This window comes from Ambystoma mexicanum, chromosome 8 (assembly GCF_040938575.1).
Source record: "Ambystoma mexicanum isolate Mex_15411 chromosome 8, UKY_AmexF1_1, whole genome shotgun sequence".
Classification (NCBI taxonomy): Eukaryota; Metazoa; Chordata; class Amphibia; order Caudata; family Ambystomatidae; genus Ambystoma; species Ambystoma mexicanum.
In genome coordinates this window covers 65,330,882-65,351,692 of record NC_090929.1, presented here as the reverse complement: position 1 = coordinate 65,351,692, position 20,811 = coordinate 65,330,882, and the positions used below count along the sequence as shown (strand labels likewise).

The 20,811-nt window shown below is 51.1% G+C and overlaps 1 protein-coding gene across 1 annotated transcript in view; it reads right to left on the bottom strand.

Annotated features, from left to right (window-relative positions):
* Positions 1-13,959, bottom strand: part of PRRT1B (proline rich transmembrane protein 1B) — a 129,654-nt gene extending 115,695 nt beyond the window's left edge. The window contains exon 1 of the mRNA XM_069609295.1: positions 12,839-13,959. Coding sequence (XP_069465396.1) covers positions 12,839-12,878 — 40 coding nt within the window. The 5' untranslated portion in view covers positions 12,879-13,959. The remainder of the gene's footprint in view (positions 1-12,838) is intronic.
* Positions 13,960-20,811: the final 6,852 nt, after the last annotated feature.

Sequence of the window (20,811 nt, the reverse complement as noted above, 5' to 3'; positions counted from 1 at the left end):
CCTCATTCCGAGTAGGGCGCAAAGGAATACCGGGCACCGGTAAGGACATCGGTGCCGGTAATCCCTTTGCGTCCTATTCCGAGGTCCCTTAGCGGGTCCCGCAATGGGCGCCTGGTTTTACCAGGGGCCCTTAGCGGGAGCCGCTAAGGGACCAGAGAGCTAATAACGGTACCGCAAATTGCGGTACCGTTATTAGCTACTTCCCCCTTCCCATTGAGCCCTATGGGGGGGTGAAATGGGAATGGGGAATGTTTTTTTCAATGGGGACTTACCGGTCCCTCCAAGGTCGGAATGGACTGGTAAGTCCGCATTGAACCAGGACGGACTCGGTACCGGTATGGGAGGTAGTCATGGCGCAAATAGGCCATGATTACCTCCATACTCGGAATGAGGCCCAATGACATTTTGCCAATTTTTCAGAAATTCTACGACAAAAAAACTTGACGATTGAAATGACTCCAATCACTGAGTCAATAATGAAAATCCGACACAAAATGTCCGTTCTTCACAGATGATAACACACATTAGTTCCATCACAAGGCTCATGAATAATATGGCTATAAATATGAGTCAAAGAACATTATTATGATCACAGGCAAGATCAGATCTCATCGCGCTCCTGGCCTGGACGGAATAGCCAACATCGTCTTCAAAAACTCCCCAAAGGCCCCCTTGTTGCACACTTTTTTTGCAAACGAGGTGCAACAAGGGTACCCCACCGTCTTGGAGCTAATCTCTTCTTATTCCAGTTCACGAAAGAAGAGACCGTTCTGAACCAGGAAACTACCGCTTACTTGCTATGCTCGATGCCAGTGGAAAGATATTTGCATCTATATTACATATTGAGTTAATTAAACGGGCTTCCAAGATTCAAAACTGGCTTTCAAGCTGGATATTGCACAACCGATAATCTGCTAACATTACAATATTTAGTCCAACAGGCCAATAAATAAGGATACTCCACCCTTACATATAGTCTTCATAGACTTCAAGGCTGCTTTTGGTAGGTCAACCGCAACGTATTACGTAAAAACTCGAAACCTGGGCCATATCCTCCAGCCTTACATCGGTTATAAAGTGGAACCTCTGCGAGAGTCCGACCTAAGCATCTCGGCGAGTAGTCTAGCCTTACTCCAGCTACTCGTGAGATATAGCAGGGCTGCACCCTTGCACCCGTCCTCTTTAAGCTATATTTGGCGGACATGGTGGAAGCCATTAAGGCAACGCGTGACTTTCCCCCGAGATTAGGCCACGCGTACGTACACAGCTAGTGGTATGCGGATGGCGTAGTATTAGCGGACCAGACGCAGGTCTGAAATGCTCTGTGGAAGCCATGATGAAATACGCTAACTCCAATGAGCATCTACTACATTTTGAAAAATGTAAGATCTTAGTTTTCGGGGGCACGGAACATATTAGGATAGCTCCAGCTATATGGTCGATGGACAACCGTATAATGTTAACAAAACCCAATATTCGATCTTATGTAACTGCTAAAGTAGTGGCGAGAGTCACTAAACACTCTGGCGGCTTCTCCTTTGAAGTAGTTAGAAATGTTGTTCCTGCAATAATATATTGAGCCTCATTACAACCCTGGCGCTAAGTGGTTAACGGCGCTGTAAAAGGCTGCAGCGCCGTTAACCACTTAGCGCCTTACTACGAGGTCCCTTTGCGGGGACCCGACCTGAACGGCTGGTCTAGACCAGCCGTTAAAGTAGGGACCCGCAAAGGGTCTCTCGAGAAAAGTACGGTACTGCAATTTGCAGTACCGTACTTACCGCCTTCCCCAGTCCCATTGAGCCCTATGGGGCAAAAATGGGAATGGGGAAGGGCCAATGTTCAATGGGGAATTACAGCCCCGCCAACCTTGGAATGGGGTGGTAATTCCCGACTGAACATTGGCGGAATCGTTACAATACCGGCACCAACCATGGTGCTAATAGCGCCATGGTTTAGCGCCGGTATTGTAATGAGGGCCATTGTTTAGAGAATGCTGGAAATTGGAAAAAATGTATTGGGGGAACTGTCACCTCTTTGGAGGGGTGGGGCTGTAGGAAGGAGGGGCGGGGTCCATGGCCATGTTGCACAATACAGTATCTCTACATAGAACCCAATCCTAGCGATTTGCATAAAAACCAAGAGCATTATGGGAACATAATAATATAATAATATCCACAATTTTGAATGTTAAACATGTTTTATAGTGATTCAGTAAGAAGTCCTTTTTTAGTGAATAATGGACTGTTCTATTTTGATTTGTCACAATATTCACCCTAATAAAGAGATGAAAGCTGCAGCACTGCATGTGAGGATTTCGGAGTTTCTGCCTGGAGTGCTGAGTCTTCTGAAAGCTCAGTTGAATGTAACTGGTGGACTGCTTTTAGAATATTAGGCAGCACTCTGTGCCTTCTTCTGAAAGCAGTCTGCTCCTTTAGGCAGCAGGACCTGGGCGAGACATGTGCTGGCCCCTGGGTCTGAGGGGACGGAGCAGCACTCCGACAAGACATTTTTTGCCTTTATTGTCTAACCCCTCCTGCCCAGCTCACTACCAGACTATCCTAATTACCCCCTTCCTGGTTAGAAACATTATTTACTAAGCCTTGATTGGCTACCCCTCCTGCCCAGCTAACTACCCCTCAATTCTAATTAACCCCTTCCTGGTTAGAAACATTATTTACTAACCCTTGATTGGCTAACCCCTCCTGTGCAGCTAACTACCCCACTATCCTAATTACTCCCTTCCTGGCCAAACTCCTGGAGAAGTTGGTCATCTCTAAACTGATCCAAAACACTGAATCTGTTGGTTGCCTCCACAACTACCAATCTGGCTCAGAGCAGCCAGAGGCATGGAACCTACTCTACTGAACACCCGTGAAGAATTGCTCTCAAATCTCAATTCCAACTCTCCATCAGTTCTTATCCATCCGGAGCTTTCCTCTGCCTTTGACACCGTCAATCATGCCACCATGTCATATCGTCTCTGTCACACCCTTGGTACCACAGTCCTGGCACTGGATTGGTTGACCACTTTCCTCTCCGACTGACAACTTGATCATTTTCTCTCCCCTATCTCCCCCTCCACCTGCGGCGTGCGTCAAGGCACTATCCTCTCCCCATGGCTCTTCAACATCTACCTGGCCCCTCTGGCCCACCTGATCTCCTCTTTCTCTCCTCACTTCCGGTGTTATGCAGATGACACGCAGCTCTCCTTCAAGCTTCCCTCCACTGCCTCCTCACTCATTCCTGACTGTCTGACTGTCATTCAGTCACAGTGTGCAGCCAATGATCTCTGTCTTAATGTAAGTAAGGCTGAGATCCTTCTCATTGGGACCCCAGCTCCCTCCTTCCCTCCTACCTTCTGGCAACCCTCTATGGGTCCACTCATCCTCTTGTGAGGCAACAAACCTTGGTGTCATCTTTGACTCCTTTCTCTCCTTCTCTCCTCAAATCGCAGACTTTAACAAGAAGGCCCACTATCAGCGGCACCTCCTCAGAGGCATTCTCCCTTTCCTCACCTTCCCCCAGAACCTCAGTGTCTCCAGAGCTCTGGTCCTCTCTAGGCTGGACTACTGCAACAGCCTCTTCCTCAATCTTGGCCTCAAGCCCAGGGACCGCATCTCTCCAGCCCTAAAATCTCTACACTGGCACCCGGTTGTTGCTAGGATCAAGTTCAAAACCCTTTGCATCATCCACAAGGCTTTCAGGGGCCTGGGAACCTGCTACATTCGACTCTCTCTCCATAAATACCTCACTGTTAGAGCCCTTTGGTCTTCTAGCTCCAACTCTCTGCAGATTTAATGCTTCTCTAAGAAGAGAGTGGGGGGTAGATCTCTCTACTCCACAGGAGCCTCCCTTTGGCAGGGTCTCCCTGCCCCTGTCACACTTGAGTTCCGGAAGCTCCTCAAGACCCTTCTTTTCTCTTCTTTCTCCCCCCGCCCACCCTGCTAACACCCCTGTCTGCCGCAGTGACTGGCTGCCTGGTTCCCTCTGAGTTCTACAGGGCACCAGCCCCCCAGCACAGTCCACCGCCCTCCTCGCACTTAGCATGTGGACCCTCACCCCCTGCACCGCATGCAATCCCTGGCACTTGCCCTCCTAGTCTGCCCTTGCACTCACCTTGACCCTGGTGCCCTCTTCCTCTCCACCCCCACTTTTTACGTGCACTCTCTCCTCTTTACCCTGCACTTCTAATCCCACCCTAGCACTTTTTATTCTGCAGACCAGCACTCCCCCCAGTCCCCTCCCTTGCACTTCTTGTTACTGCACTTGCAAGATCCAAATGTTCCAAGGCCTAGTAGGACCGTTATTGTTATCTTTCTCCCTTGTCCCCCCGCCCTCCTTCGTGTTGTGGCGCCTTGAACCCCATCTGTTGTATGGGCGCCTTACAAATACCCAATAAATAAAGACCATCACGGAAGTTAACATATGGAAGTCCATTTTGGGTACGCCCCCGTGCGCGCGGCCCCGGCTATTCTCCTGGAGGTAGGTCTCACTTCTTTAAGTCTGGAGTTGAAGTTAGGCGGAGCCTAGTCTATATTAGGAGGATGACGACTTATGAGGACTCAGTATTGGGATTCTTCGGTGACTTGGGCCCGAAAACGCCTGCTTTTAAGTTTTACAAAACCCTGTGATGATTTCCATGACAGGATTGGCTGGTCTCTGATTGGTCGATTGACTGTTTTCTCTTAAGTGGCAACTGAAAGCCAAGGCTTATTGGTGGGATTGGAATATAGATGCTCAATATTTGGAAAGTAAGAGACATGATTTGAATGAGGTCAATTCTGCTGCTCTCTATTTGAAACCCGCTACATAGCTCCTCCTCTTTTTATGTATTTATTTTTATTTATTTGAATTTGTAAAGCGCACTGCAGCCTCAGGGCATCGAGGTGCTGTTGCAAGAATATGTCTTAGTTACAGGATTTAGGCTTGGCTCGTGGTTACAGTGAGCGCAGGCCAAGCTCAGTACAGTACAGTCATCCACATACAGGAGGTTTGATACAGAAACATTTTCAGATGACGCAGTTATACTTTTGCTAATGATGGCAAGGAGGCCTGCTGACGGAATTTACGCCCGGCCCTGCCCACCAAGTGGCATACGTCTCGTATTGTCTGTCTTACGCTTTTATGTTTGTGCCCTTAAGCCTCCGGGTACCTGGAGCGTGGTAGAAATGCAAAGTAAAGGAAAGCAAAGAAACATTGGGTAGGTTCGCAACGCTTCTCAGATTTCGTCTTCTCCTCTCATTTATAACTAGAGCTCGCATGAAAGTACCAAAAGAACGGGGAATTTGCCGAGGCGACCCTGGAAGCCCCCTGGCACTCGCTTAGGGAGTGCTCCAAGCGTGCTCGATATCACCACAAGCTGTTGGGGAGCTCCTGGCCACCACCACCTTGAGTCGGATCACTCTTGGGAACACCGTCTTCCAGGCACTTCACCGTGTTCGGCAAATGCACTTTAGTCTCTCTGGGAAAAGTGGCAAAGAAAATGGGATGCTCTGTTATTTGTAAAAAAAATAATAATCTTTCTTTGGAATGTTTGCGTGAATGTTTTTGAAGAAGTGATCACGCCGAACACATAATAAATAAATAAAATGAAAGCAAGTTGGTGCGGGGCGGCTCACGTGCGAACGGAGTGGGCGAGGGGGGCCTGTAGGATGGGCCGCACTGTTGGGTCCTCTCGCCCACCAGGTCATTTTTCTACCTTTGGGAACATGAACTGGCAATCCTCGTCACTGTTCTCCTGGCTCCCATGAAATGTATGTCCAGCAGTAGGCAAGACCCCAAAGGAGGAGTGTAGGATGGGGGGCTGGAGTCTAGCCATATGTGTTCCCCTTAACTCTACCTCTATTTAACATTCTGAAGCATGGACCCAGCTCCCTCATTATGCCATGACTGACTGCGCACCCCGCTCATCATTACTTGATTTGAGATATTATAGTATGCTATGTTATACTGTGCTGTGCTCTGCTATGTAAGGGTATGCTATGGTATATCATCCTAGTCATGGTATGGAATTATATGCTATGTTATCCTGCACTGTGCTCTGCTATGCTAGGATATGCAATATCATCCTAGTTAGGGTATGGAAAGATATGCTATGTTATTGTAGACAGGGGGACAAATCTGACCCTCATGCCCCCCACATGACTCAACACGAAGGCAGAGAAACTACAGATGCGCCTCACTCTTAGGCCCATCACTGCAATCATCGATGTATCGCAGGTGTGAGAAGTGTTATTCTCTCAGAGAGCCGTTCAGACCATACCCAATCGATGATTTGGATGACATGGAAATGACATTGATCGAGCAAGTCGACTGACTGCAAATCCAAAGAATAATGACATCACTGACATCACGACGTAACTGCATTATACATGAAATACATATCCATCCATTCATGAAGTTACACAAATATGCACTAGTTTATTGCATACAGGCACAAAGCACATGCATATTATGACTCACATCGGTAGAGGACGGACAAACATACGTATTTCTACATATTCATATCCTTCGTCAAAGCTTAAACTGCAAGATGCAAATCGTTCATATATTTAGCTTGCACATGCTTGACTGCTGCTAACATGGAGAAGCCATAGGGAGTGATATGGAAGCTATAGGCCTCTGAAATGGATAGCAAACGGGAGACAGGCTTTGAGTACATGGACATTCTGACATGATTGCCACAGCCAGAGGCGTGCAGAAACGAGACACCCAGCCAAGACAAGTGAAGACAGAAAAGCTCCAGTTAACAAGGCAATGAGCCACCTGCAGAAAATCAGGCTAAAAGGCTCATAATTACCAGCAGGACAGCTTCATTTCATGGTCTCAACACACGTGACCAAACCGAACAGGACCATGTCCATTCAGCCAACGTAGACAAAGAGGACTGCTCGCATCGAACCAGAAGGGAAAAAAGCTACAAGTGTTGCCCACAAGCTGCTAACTGAAGGCACTCTCCCAGGCTTAGGTGATCAGGGATGGCAACATTAGGGAACACTTGGCACCTCCATGTTCATTCCCGTTGCCTTGAAAGGGTACATTCAGCCTGGTAACCATCCAGGGTCCCAAGATGGGAGGACACATTGTACCCAATCCAGATTCACCTTTCACGTGGGGATATCATTTGTTGCAAGGGCCAATAGTCTCTGTGCGACCCTGCAACACTGTAGATTGATACTAGTAGAGGTGGTCCTACGAGGAGGCGCTAGAGATGGCTATCCAATAGTAGAACTAACCGTATATCTTCTATATGTATCTCACCCAAATTGACCAATGTAAATGTGTGATCGGTTTCTGGGATGGAACCTGGATTTGTGTCGTCACACCGGGATACAACCAGGTGACACATGCCAGAGACGAAAGCATTGTGAGCCCCATGTTTCCTATCCCCAATGACATGCTTTCTCAATATGCCCTCATGTACACTTTGTGCCTCTCACATCGTCCACCGTTCCCATGCGTTCACACCACGGAGACCTGCCAATATCATCATCACCACTGTCAGCACTGCGTGACTCTGCCAAAGCACACCCCCTATCACCCCAGGGGCATATAACTGTGTTGGCTGCCTCAATATGCATTCCCTAGGAACAGCTTGACCCATGCAGGTCCTCGACCCGCCTGCCCGGGCATAACTGATGTATAGCGCCTGCACCTGAGTGATGACTCTGCACATTGGCCTGCTATACTTATGTCTGTAACCGCATGTTGGTGTAGCTCCCGGCACCATGAGGTGAGGCTCGCCAAATCATGCATACCCACTTATGTCTGATAGCAACCATTGTAACCACCCCTACGTACAGCGCCTTTGTAATGGCTGTAACTTTCCAGCACTGTAAGTAACCACTGTAACCACTTTCTTAAGCAAAAGCACCTAGATGCCTCTGGGCTTTGATGAGAGCTCCTGAGGATACTTCTTTTTCTGGTGTGATCCCTGTCATGTTGTTTGCTAATAAAAGACAGTAACTTTGCCCCATGGCTGAGTCTTCTGTTCTTGTGGAGGGGAGACTTTGCTGGGACCAAGTGTTCTCTGCTGATAATTGGGGTGACTGCTAAAGAGTCCCGGCCACACCTTGCACTGTGCTCTGCTATGTTAGTATATGCTATGGTATATCCTCCCAGCTATGGTATGGAGTGATATGCTATGTTATGTTGCACTGTGCTCTGCTCTGCTCGATTATATCATCCTGGCTATAGTATGGAAAGATATGCTATGTTATGTTATGTTGCACTCTGCTATGCTAGAATATGCTATATCATCCTAGCTATGGTATGGAAAGATATGTTGTGTAGCACTGTGCTCTGACATGTTAGGATATGCCATGGTATATCTTCCTAGCTATGGTATGGAATGATGATTTGTTATTCATACAGTTCTTTCGCCAAAGCACTGCACATAGAACAAAATTACATACAATTATCACCCAATTGAAAATGGTACTCATTTATTGGCCTCGGAAGGATGAAAGGCTGAGTTTCGATCTTGCGATCTGCAGATCACCCACTGATCACAGCATCAAACACTCAACCCACTGAGCTATATTAACGGCTGTAAGAAAGAATTCTGTTATGATGTACTGTTCTCTGCTATGATGTGCTATGCTATATTATCCTAGCTATGTTGTGCTATGTTATGATGCTCTCCTCTCTGCTAAGATAGGCTATGCTATGTTATATTATCCTAGCTATGGTATGGAATGATATGTTATGCTGTACTGTGTTCTGCCATATTAGGATATGCTGTGTTATAGTGTCCAACCTATGGCATGCTTGTTATGTTATACTGTTCTCTGCTTTGTTCGGCTATGCTATGTTATATTATCCTAACTATAATAATTCCCATTTTATATAGCGCTGCGAACCCTCATGGTGTGCTTTGTTATGTTGCACTGCTCTCTGCAGTGTTAGGCTATAGTAGTTTATATTATCCTAGCTATGCTATGTTGAATTGCTCTCTGCTCTTTTAGGCTATGCTATGTCATAGTATCCTAGGTATACTGTGTTGTCTTTAGTGTACTCAGCTATGTTACATATCCTAGCTACACTTGGGTGTGCTTTGTTGTGTGATGTTATGCAGCATATGTAAAGTGCCACCTGCAATGGCCTTGAATTGCTGAGGCAGTTTGTGCCAACATTGCATTACACAAATAATCCGACCAATACATGATATGGGCGATTATAACCGCAAGGTTAAACATTAATATTAAGAACTACCTATACCTGTCGCATCATATGCTGACCAAGCTCACGCTCTGTTGCTTTCACTTTCTCTTTCTCTATATTTCTTTGTCTCTCTTTCTCTTGCTATCTCTCGCTCTTTCTGTGTCTCTGTGCGCGAGCGTCACATTGTCAGATGCATCTTTGCTAGAGCCACCCCAGCCGTTGCTGGACCAGCCTGGTAATTAGAGATGTACAATGGCATTGCATGTGTTCTGCAGGAATGTCCCCATCACACTAAAAGTGCATTGCCTTCAGTGCAGGGATGCTGACAGACCTGGGAAAGGACCAGAGGACCAAAAGACCAGGCTGCAGGGGCCACACAATTGCGCTTGCTCTTTTCAATGTTTTGTTAATTATTCGTGTTTCTGAATACTGTGACACATGCGCAAATTCAGGAGCACTACCAACCAATCAGTGGCCAGCACAGAAAATGAAGCACTGCTCTCTGGTGAGCACAGAAGAATCAGATCTTTGAGAAACAAAATGATGAGCATTCTCTGCAAAACAAGGAAAGGATGTAACTGTGCCAACATTGCAGACCAGCTCATTTTAAAATGCTGCAATGTTCCTTCCTAATGATCACTTCCAGTATATATGGCATTTATAATAAGAATGTTCTAGTTCTCTTACTGAGCCATGCACATTATCAAAACCTAGAATAAACATATACATTGTTTTCTGATAGGTTATCATTCCAAGGTAAACACTCTCGTACACTCGTATTGTGCTCCCTTGAAACACCTCTGTGAGAAAGAGGAAGGGGATAAACAGTGCCAATGAGGGCTCATGGCTTGAAAAGTGCACAATTCAAGACCTCTTTTATAAAGCTTTGCCGACGGACAAAGACGCCTCGGGCTTTGTCCGTTGGCAAAGCTTTATAAAAGATGACTTGAATTGTGTACTTTTCAAGCCATCTTTTATAAACATAGAAATCTTTAACAAAGATGGCTTGGAAAGTCCACAAACCATAAGGTACGCACACAAATATGTAAATGCTATATATTTGTGTGCCCACCTTACTATGGTTTATACACTTTTCAAGCCATCTTGAAGCACACAAACCATATAAATGTAAGCATTTATATATTTGTGTGCGTACCTTACTATGGTTTGTGTACTTTGCAAGCCATCTTTTATAAATATAGAAATATATTACATATTTCTATGTTTATAAGAGATGGCTTGCATACTACACAAACCATAATAAGGTACGCATACAAATATATAAAATGTTTGCGTACCTTATTATGGTTTGTGTAGGTTTTTAAGGTCACGCCCATCCCACAAACCACACGTCCAAATGAGGGCCCCCCTCGATTTCTTACCGCACTTAAAGACCTGGGATTATGTATGATGTGGCATCGCTCTGTGGGCTGTGCGTGGCTTCTGTGGGCTGTGCGTGGCTTATGTGGGCTGTGCGTGGCTTCTGTGGGGCTGTGCATGGCTTCTGTGTGCTGCGCATCGCTTCTGTGGGCTGTGCATGGCTTCTACAGACTGTGCATGGCTTCTGTGGGCTGTGCGTGGCTTATGTGTGCTCTGCATCGCTTCTGTGGGCTGTGTGTGGCTTCTGTGTGCTCTGCATCGCTTCTGTGGGCTGTGCGTGGCTTCTGTGGGCTGTGCATGGCTTCTGTGTGCTCTGCATCGCTTCTGTGGGCTGTGCGTGGCTTCTGTAGGCTGTGCGTGGCTTCTGTGGGCTGTGCATGGCTACTGTAGGGCTGTGCATCACTTCTGTGGGCTGTGCGTGGCTTCTGCAGACTGTGCATGGCTTCTGTGGGCTGTGCGTGGCTTGTGTGTGCTCTGCATCGCTTCTGTGGGCTGTGCGTGGCTTCTGTGTGCTCTGCATGGCTTCTGTGTACTGTGTGTGGCTTCTGTGGGCTGTGCGTGTCTTCTGTGTGCTGTGCATCGCTTCTGTGTGCTGTGCATGGCTTCTGTGGGCTGTGCATGGCTTCTGTGTGCTCTGTATTGCTTCTGTGGGCTGTGCATGGCTTCTGTGGGCTGTGCGTGGCATCTGTGGGCTGGGCGTGGCTTCTGTGGGCTGGCCGTGGCTACTGTGGGCTGTGCATGGCTTCTGTGGGCTGTGCGTGGTTTCTGTGTGCTCTGCATCGCTTCTGTGGGCTGTGCATGGCTTCTGTGGGCTGTGCGTGTCTTCTGTGTGCTGTGCATCGCTTCTGTGGGCTGTGCGTGGCTTCTGTGGGCTGTGCGTGGCTTCTGTGGGCTGTGCATGGCTTCTGTGGGCTGTGCATGGCTTCTGTGGGCTGTGCGTGGATTCTGCGGGCTGTGCGTGGCTTCTGCGGGCTGTGCGTGGCTTCTGTGTGCTCTGCATCGGTTCTGTGCGCTGTGCGTGGCTTCTGTGGGATGTGCATGGCTTCTGTGTGCTCTGCATCGCTTCTGTGGGCTGTGCGTGGATTCTGTGGGCTGTGAGTGGCTTCTGTGGGATGGGCATGGATACTGTGGGCTGTGCATGGCTTCTGTGTGCTGTGCATGGCTTCTGTGGGCTGTGCGTGGCTTCTGTGGGCTGTGCGTGGCTTCTGTGAGCTGAGCATGGCTTCTGTGGGGCTGTGCATGGCTTCTGTGGGGCTGTGCATGGCTTCTGTGGGCTGTGCATGGCTTCTGTGAGCTGAGCATGGCTTCTGTGGGCTGTTCATGGCTTCTGTGGGGCTGTGCATGGCTTCTGTGGGGCTGTGCATGGCTTCTGTGGGCTGTGCATGGCTTCTGTGAGCTGAGCATGGCTTCTGTGGGGCTGTTCATGGCTTCTGTGGGGCTGTGCATGGCTTCTGTGGGCTGTGCATGGCTTATGTGGGCTCTGCAAACTATGAATGCAGTCAATTTAGTTCAAAAGGCTTCCGAATGCCTCTACTGCTTTAAGGGATTTTCGACAAGGGGTACGGTGCAAGGTGGGGCACGCACCCTGCTGTGTATATTATTTAACAGGTCCATAAGATACATAACACACCGAACCTCTGGTCTTCAGAGTATGTGCTCCACCCACTGAGCTGCCTTAAGGATTCATCCACAGAATGGGACCCGGCAGCCGCATCTGAGGAGGCGCAATAAGGCCGAAACACGTCGAGCATGTTGTAGCAGACTTGCCTCAGCTCAAGGCACCGTGTGCCCGTTGGGCACCTATCTGCTGACCTGCTCTTCGTGTTCTGTTTCATTTTGCTTATTTGAAGAGGTTAATTTCTGTGTGGAACCCACACGATAACGCGTTCTGGCGCAAATTAGCCAAACACCTGCAGTTACAGCAAAGAGCAAAACCAACTCGAGCCAGGGATGCAAAGCAAGTCATGAAAGATGCTGAGCGTAGGTGTTTCCTGGGGATCCAGGGTGTGCTGGATGCCAGGGCGCTCCCACAATCAGCTGGTGGAGATGTTAGCCCTTAGAAATAAGGCAGGGCCTTAATGGTGCGGTCTGGACCGCTGGTGTGCAGAGACAGGTGTTGGCAACACACGGAATGTAAAAGGGATCGTGTTCCCGTCCTTCCCGCAGTGTGGAGGGGATGTTTGCTGAACTCACATCAGCTCACCCAGGCCAGGGGGCGAACACAAGTCGCCCAAAGTGGAGCCCGCAGCCTCAGGGAGTTCATAGGTTGGGGTATTGCTGAGTAAAGGGGGTTTACCTGTGTGAGCCGTGGCCTCCGCTGTCGAGTCTGGTCCCATCTCCGCGGCGTGGGTCGCTCTGGTGGTGAGTGCGGCTCTAGCCTGGCATCACGGGCGTCATGAGGAGGCCAATGGGGTCTGCGAAAGAAACGCCTGAAGGAGTTTCTGGGCACTCCGGCGCGGGCTCACCCCTTCCTATCGTCTCCTTCCGTGTGGGCCCCCTCTCTGGCTCGCCTGGAGGAGCTTCGGGACACCCCAGCGCGGGCTCCCCCTTGCCTACCGGCTCCTTCTGTGTGGGCACCCTCTCTGGCTCGCCTGGAGGAGCTTCGGGACACCCCAGCGCGGGCTCACCCCTTCCTACCGGCTCCTTCTGTGTGGGCCCCCTCTCTGGCTCGCCTGGAGGAGCTTCGGGACACCCCAGCGCGGGCTCACCCCTTCCTACCGGCTCCTTCTGTGTGGACCCCCCTCTCTGGCCTCTATGCGTTTCCTCTACGGGCCCACGCAGCGTTTGTGCCCCTGCCTGAGCTCGACGTATGCCCCCTCGCCCCTTCAATGCCCCTGCCTGAGGTGTCTGGAGTCCAGATCGTTGGACACGCCAGTGATTTCCACAGGAGTGCCCTCCATGCCAGCCTCCTGCGTGCACTGCTTCTGTGTAAGAGCCCTGGGGTGAGTGCACGTGTGCCCGCTCCTTGCCCAGCCAGTTCAGAGTGCCCTTATCTTTACTGCCCTTTCACTCACTTCCTGGCTTCTGTTTGCAGCGTGGCCCCTGAACTCTGATCTTCTGTGTGACCCAAACCGAGAGCGTGTCGTGTGCCCAGCACCTGAGGGTACCAGTGCCGACCCACGAGAGTTACTTCACACGCACCCCAGCTTTGCAAGATACCCCTGAACTATGGCCTCGTATCTGCCCCCGCCTGGGTGGTCTCTCGCCATCTCTGAAGCCCAGCTGGGGATGTGCACCCCACTGTGCATGGCAGCTGTGTGTGTGTGTGTGTGTGCCCCCCCTCTCTAAGCCCCTGAGACTCAGTGTGGATGCCCCCCTCTAAGCCCCTGAGTCTCAGTGAGGATGCCCCTCCTCTCTAAGCCCCTGAGCCTCAGTGTGGATGCCCCCTCTAAGCCCCTGAGTCTCAGTGAGGATGCCCCTCCTCTCTAAGCCCCTGAGTCTCAGTGTGGATGCCCCCCCTCTCTAAGCCCCTGAGTCTCAGTGTGGATGCCCCCCCTCTAAGCCCCTGAGCCTCAGTGTGGATGCCCCCTCTCTAAGCCCCCGAGCCTCAGTGTGGATGCCCCCTCTAAGCCCCTGAGTCTCAGTGAGGATCCCCCCCTCCCTAAGCCCCCGAGCCTCAGTGTGGATGCCCCCTCTCTAAGCCCCTGAGCCTCAGTGTGTATGCCCCCTCTCTAAGCCCCTGAGTCTCAGTGAGGATGCCCCTCTCTAAGCCCCTGAGCCTCAGTGTGGATGCCCCCTCCTCTCTAAGCCCCTGAGCCTCAGTGTGGATGCCCCCTCTCTAAGTCCCTGAGTCTCAGTGTGGATCCCCCTCCTCTCTAAGCCCCTGAGTCTCAGTGAGGATGCCCCCTCTCTAAGTCCCCGAGTCTCAGTGAGGATGCCCCCCTCTAGGCCCCTGAGTCTCAGTGAGGATGCCCCCTCCTCTCTAAGCCCCTGAGTCTCAGTGAGGATGCCCCCTCTCTAAGCCCCTGAGCCTCAGTGTGGATGACCCCCTCTAAGCCCCTGAGTCTCAGTGTGGATGCCCCCTCTCTAAGCCCCTGAGCCTCAGTGTGGATGACCCCCTCTAAGCCCCTGAGTCTCAGTGAGGATGCCCCTCCTCTCTAAGCCCCTGAGTCTCAGTGAGGATCCCCCCTCTCTAAGCCCCTGAGCCTCAGCGTGGATGCCCCCTCCTCTCTAAGCCCCTGAGTCTCAGTGAGGATGCCCCTCTCTAAGCCTCTGAGCCTCAGTGTGGATGCCCCCCTCTAAGCCCCTGAGTCTCAGTGAGGATCCCCCCCTCTCTAAGCCCCTGAGCCTCAGCGTGGATGCCCCCCTGTAAGCCCCTGAGCCTCAGCGTGGATCCCCTCCTCTCTAAGCCCCTGAGCCTCAGCGTGGATCCCCTCCTCTCTAAGCCCCTGAGCCTCAGTGTGGATGCCCCTCTCTAAGCCCCCGAGTCTCAGTGAGGATGCCCCCCTCTGAGACCCTGAGCCTCAGCGTGGACCCCTCTCCTCTCTAAGCCCCTGAGCCTCAGCGTGGATGCCCCCCTGTAAGCCCCTGAGCCTCAGCGTGGATCCCCTCCTCTCTAAGCCCCTGAGCCTCAGCGTGGATCCCCTCCTCTCTAAGCCCCTGAGTCTCAGTGAGGATGCCCCTCTCTAAGCCCCTGAGTCTCAGTGAGGATGCCCCCCTCTGAGACCCTGAGCCTCAGCGTGGACCCCTCTCCTCTCTAAGCCCCTGAGCCTCAGCGTGGATGCCCCCCTGTAAGCCCCTGAGCCTCAGCGTGGATCCCCTCCTCTCTAAGCCCCTGAGCCTCAGCGTGGATCCCCTCCTCTCTAAGCCCCTGAGTCTCAGTGAGGATGCCCCTCTCTAAGCCCCTGAGTCTCAGTGAGGATGCCCCCTCTGAGACCCTGAGCCTCAGCGTGGACCCCTCTCCTCTCTAAGCCCCTAAGCCTCAGCGTGGATGCCCCTTCCTCTCTAAGCCCCCGAGTCTCAGTGTGGATCCCCCTCCTCTCTAAGCCCCTGAGCCTCAGCGTGGATGCCCCTCCTCTCTAAGCCCCTGAGCCTCAGCGTGGATCCCCTCCTCTCTAAGCCCCTGAGCCTCAGCGTGGATCCCCTCCTCTCTAAGCCCCTGAGCCTCAGCGTGGATCCCCTCCTCTCTAAGCCCCTGAGCCTCAGTGTGGATGCCCCTCTCTAAGCCCCTGAGTCTCAGTGAGGATGCCCCCCTCTGAGACCCTGAGCCTCAGCGTGGATGCCCCCTCCTCTCTAAGCCCCTGAGTCTCAGTGAGGATGCCCCCTCTCTAAGCCCCTGAGCCTCAGCGTGGATCCCCTCCTCTCTAAGCCCCTGAGCCTCAGCGTGGATCCCCTCCTCTCTAAGCCCCTGAGCCTCAGCGTGGATCCCCTCCTCTCTAAGCCCCTGAGCCTCAGTGTGGATGCCCCTCTCTAAGCCCCTGAGTCTCAGTGAGGATGCCCCCCTCTGAGACCCTGAGCCTCAGCGTGGATGCCCCTCCTCTCTAAGCCCCTGAGCCTCAGCGTGGATGCCCCTCCTCTCTAAGCCCCTGAGCCTCAGTGTGAATGCTCCTGGTGTCTATGCACACCGGCTCCAAGCCTCGGTGTGGACGCCCTCCTTCTCTGGTGGGGGTATCTGCCCCGGCCTGTGTGCCCGTGCGCTGGATGGGTCCTGTGTGTCCTGCGCGTCCGCCTCTTTGCCTGGCTTCCTCCCGAGTGCCAGCCGCTGCCCTCTCCCACCGGTCCCTGCCGGTGTCCTGCCTCTTTCCCTCCCCGGCTGGATAGGGTTTCCTGCCCTCGTCTTACTTTTTTATTAATAATTGACGAGCCTGTTTGCTGATGATTGTGTCAACAAAGGCAGTGGCCGTGGGACGCGGCAGTTCCCGATCAGGCCAGGCGGTACCAGTGTCCCCTGCTCCCGAGGGGACCGAAGGCCGCATGGCCCGGCCAGGGGAGCCTGGTACCAGCTCCGGCTGTTGGGCAATCATTCTCCGGAAAGTGAAGCCCTTATCGGCCGATAAGGGGAGGAAGGCACGGGAGATAGATAACCCATTGCAAAACCAGGGCCTACCACGGCTAGGCCTTTATACAGATCGCGGGCGGGAGCTGGCTCCTGGCACAGCGACCACCGAAATAGGCTTGGCACCCACCTACAGCCCGACACTAGCTGCCTCCATCGCCAAATAACAGCAAAACAGATTCCCCGAAACCACAAACATCAAACACGCAACACATAAAAACCCACCACCTCCAAGAAACGATCAAGTCCCTTCCAACAAAACATCTCCCAACTCAGCACTCGCTACAAAATACCTAAATACACCTGCGCTCAACAGAAAAATATCTCAAACGCCAACACCAGCAATAACATATCCTAACGTAAACTCTGCACTCAAAATACCTAAAAAAACCCTCCCATCTGCCCATTACTAACACTCTGGACATTCTTGCCCCAGTCATGAGGATCCACCTGAAACCTGCCTCTAAGCATTACACCTGGCACAACTCTAAGCTGGCAGACCTGAAACGCAAGTGCAGAACTGCGGAACGGAAGAGGCAAACCTCAGACTCAACCTCTGACAAACTGGCCTGCCGCCTGCTCTAAAGGCAATACAGACTCTCCATTCGTGCCAAGAAAAGCGCCCACATACAGGCACAGGTATCTGGAGCATCCAACAACACGGCTGAACCCTTTCAAATCTGCAGGGACCTAGCCAACCCTTCCGCAGTCTCCTCCTCCCCTCTTCTGTCCCAGGCGCTCTGCAATGCACTGGCCACACACTTCACCACTAAAACTCTGGACATCCTGAGCACCCTTGCTACCCTTCTGCCCAACCCCTCCGACACTCCCTTGCCTCCTATAGCCTCCCACCCTTCTTCGTCTCTCTCTCCTCCTTCTCCCCTGTCACACCTGATGCGATCACCAGTGTTGTCCGCTCTATGAACGTCTCATCCAAACATGTTTCCCCTTGCTCCTCCAGAACCATCAAGGACAACATTGGCTCTCTTGCCCCTGCCCTCGCTGACTTCTGCAACCACTCTTTTGCTACTCATTTTCTCTCCTCCTCCCTCAAGCACTCCCTTGTGCGCCCCTCCTGAAAAAACCTTCAGCAGACCCTACCTGTCCAGCCAACTACCGCCCCATTTCTATCACCCCCTTCCCGGGGAAACTGGTGGAGAAGCTAGCCTTCTCCCAACTGACCCTAGACACTGAACTTGTTGGTGGTCTCCATGACCATCAATCTGGATTGTAAGAATTCAGAGGCAAGGAAACTGCTCTTCTGAACACCCGTGAACAACTACTCCCATCCCTGGACTCTAACTCTTCCGCTGTTCTCATCCTACTCCATTGCTCCTCTGCCTTCGACACAATCAACCACTCCATCCTCATAAAATGACTCCATGATACCCTGGGTATCTCAGAGTGGGCACTGGACTGACTGACATCCTTCCTAACTGACCGTTTGTCCCAGGCTATTCGGGGCACCTCTTTCTCCACCTCTGGTGTCCCCCACGGCTCCAACCTCTCCCCTTGCTCAGCTAGCACTCCTCATTTCCTCCTTCTACGCCAACTTCCAGTGCTACGCAGATGACACAAAACTCTTTTTCAAACTTCCTGGTCATGGGCGTAATTTTAGGGGGGGGACAGGGGTGTTTGTCCCCCCTAACTTTCACGGGAGACAATTTTGTCCCCATTTATTTGGCTGGTGCACCTTTTCTTCAGATGTCATGTCCTCCCCCAACATTTTCAGCAAAGTTACTCTACTGTTCTGCTGACCCTCTTACATCTTTTACCATCTCGGACTGCCTATCTGCCACCCAGTCCTGGTGCACTTCCAATGATCTCTCCCTCAATGCCAGCAAGGCTGAGATCCTTCCTATTGGGACCCCTGCTCCTTCTTTCTTCCCTCACTCTGGCCATCCTCTATGGGCTCTCCCCCTTCTCCTTCATCTGAAGCCAGAAACCTTGCAGTCATCTTCGACTCCTCTCTTTCCTTCCTTCCTCACACTCAGGACATTGCCAAAATGTCAAAAATGTCAACTCTTCCTTCTGAAAGGAATTCTCCCTGTTCTCCCTTTACCCCAGAAGCTCAATGTTACCAGAGCTCTGGTTGTCTCTAGGCTTGACTACTGCAATAGTCTTCTCCTGAATCTACCCTCTTCCTCTCTACGACCCCTCCAGCTAATCCAGAAGAGGGCAGCAAGACTTATCCTTGGCCTCAAGCTCAGGGATTGCATCGCTCCTGCCCTAAAATCTCTTCACTGGCTCCCGGTTGCTGCAAGGATCAAGTTCAAATCCCTCTGCATTATCCACAAGGCTGTCTGGGGCTGGGTCCATGCTATCTGCAAGTTGCTCTTACTGAATACTCTCCTTCTAGACATGTACGTTCCTCTGGTATCAACTCTCTGTGTGTACAGCGTTTTGCTAAACAGAGGGCCAGAGGCCAATCTCTTTCATGAGCTGCCTCCCTCTTATGGAACAACCTCCCCCTACCTCTTCATCTTGAGCAAGACCTTCTAAAATTCCAGAAGCTCCTCAAGACTTTCCTTTTCACTTCCTCCTTCCCTTCTTCCCTCCTCTGCTAATCTCACAGTGACTGTGATTGGTGACCTGGGCCCTTATGTGTCCTTCGGGGCCCTGCCTCCCATGCAGCCTCTGCCTACACACAGCACTTGCCTTGGTACTTACTGGCCTTCGCCACTGTAGGCCTGCACTTACCCGCTTATTTTTCACAGATGAAAGCTCACTAGCACTTCCTGCACTGGGCACTTACACCTGCTGCTCACTAACGAGCATGGGCACTCCAGCACTGACCCTCTCTCCCTCTGCCCCTCTCCCTCCTTGCACTTGCAGGCTCTCAATGCTCACAAGGCCTTGTAGGTTTGTCTTTATCCTCCAGTGTAGTCATTGTTTTCCATCCCATGTTCCCTCCCTGTTGCCCTGTGGGTGCTTTGAAACACAATGTACTTGTTGTATAAGCGCCTAACAAACCCAAAACTCTCTACGAAATACCTAAAAAACCTGCACTAAACAGCAAAATATCTCAAACACCTGACATGATAAACTCTCCACTAACTACTAATGGCCACAAACACCCACCACCAGCAACAAAATGTCACACACCCCAACATCCAACAAAAAAACACCAATAACCATTAAGTACCTGAAAACATCAGCCACGACCAAAACACCAACAATACCCAGCACGCCTGAAAGCCACTACAGCCACAAACTCCGTCATGGTTCCGCCAGCAAGAACACAATATCTGAAACACCAATCGCCAACTTATACTCTGATTTAAATAGAAAATTACCCTAAAAACTCGCCAATCTCTACAAATTACTCTTACCAACAGTAGGAAAATGCCTCAGAAAGCTACTACCAACCACACAACACCAAGAGCACAAGAACTAAAACATCCACCCTGACTGGAAAATAACAAAACAAAAAATAATGACGCCACCAAAAAAACGAATCCTGCCACCTTGAAAATACTTCAAACAACTAGCATGATTCAAACAAAACCGCAAACACTCAGCACAACCAACACCTTATCTCATTAGCCTACCACCTACAAAATATCCCAACCACCGGACAGCTCCACGACCAGACCTTCAAACTGCCTCATACATCCACTACCACAAGCTGCTGGTTATAACACACACATGGTTATAATCCGGTCCACCCCCACCCAGCCCCCCTCATCTTTCAGTCTTTCTAAAGGGTGTTGCTGCTCCTACAGCAATTTAAACAAGACAACTCATCCCAATGAATAATGACAAGTATTGAACACATGCCTGAAAGCACACCAATCACTGGTTTTGTAGGCCTGAGAGAGGCATTTTCCAGCAACTGCCATAATGGTGACACCTCGATATACGATGCCAACTGCAGCCAACGTGGTAATACCTAGGCACGCTATGGCAGTACCTGGGAGATGCCTACTTGTTGTGTTAATAGCACAGAGTTAGGCTGAAGGGGATGGCGGGAAAGGGGCGTGGGAGGGTTTGGAGAGGATGGGCAACTAGCGGGTGGGAGGAATGACTATGGTGGCTACCATGGGCATGGGCCGTCAATGGGTAGGTAAAAATCCCCCCGCCCCCTTGCCCCAGGGGGTGTGTCCCTCCTCGCATCCCATCTCTCTCCTAGGGTCACTTCCCAGCCAACAGTATGGCCTCATATGCAGCACGTATAACGCCGCGTATTAGCCAAACCTAAAATAAACAGCAGCACGTATTAACTCATGTAACCTGGCACTAGAGCCAGCGCTGACACCCTATGTCGCGCACTT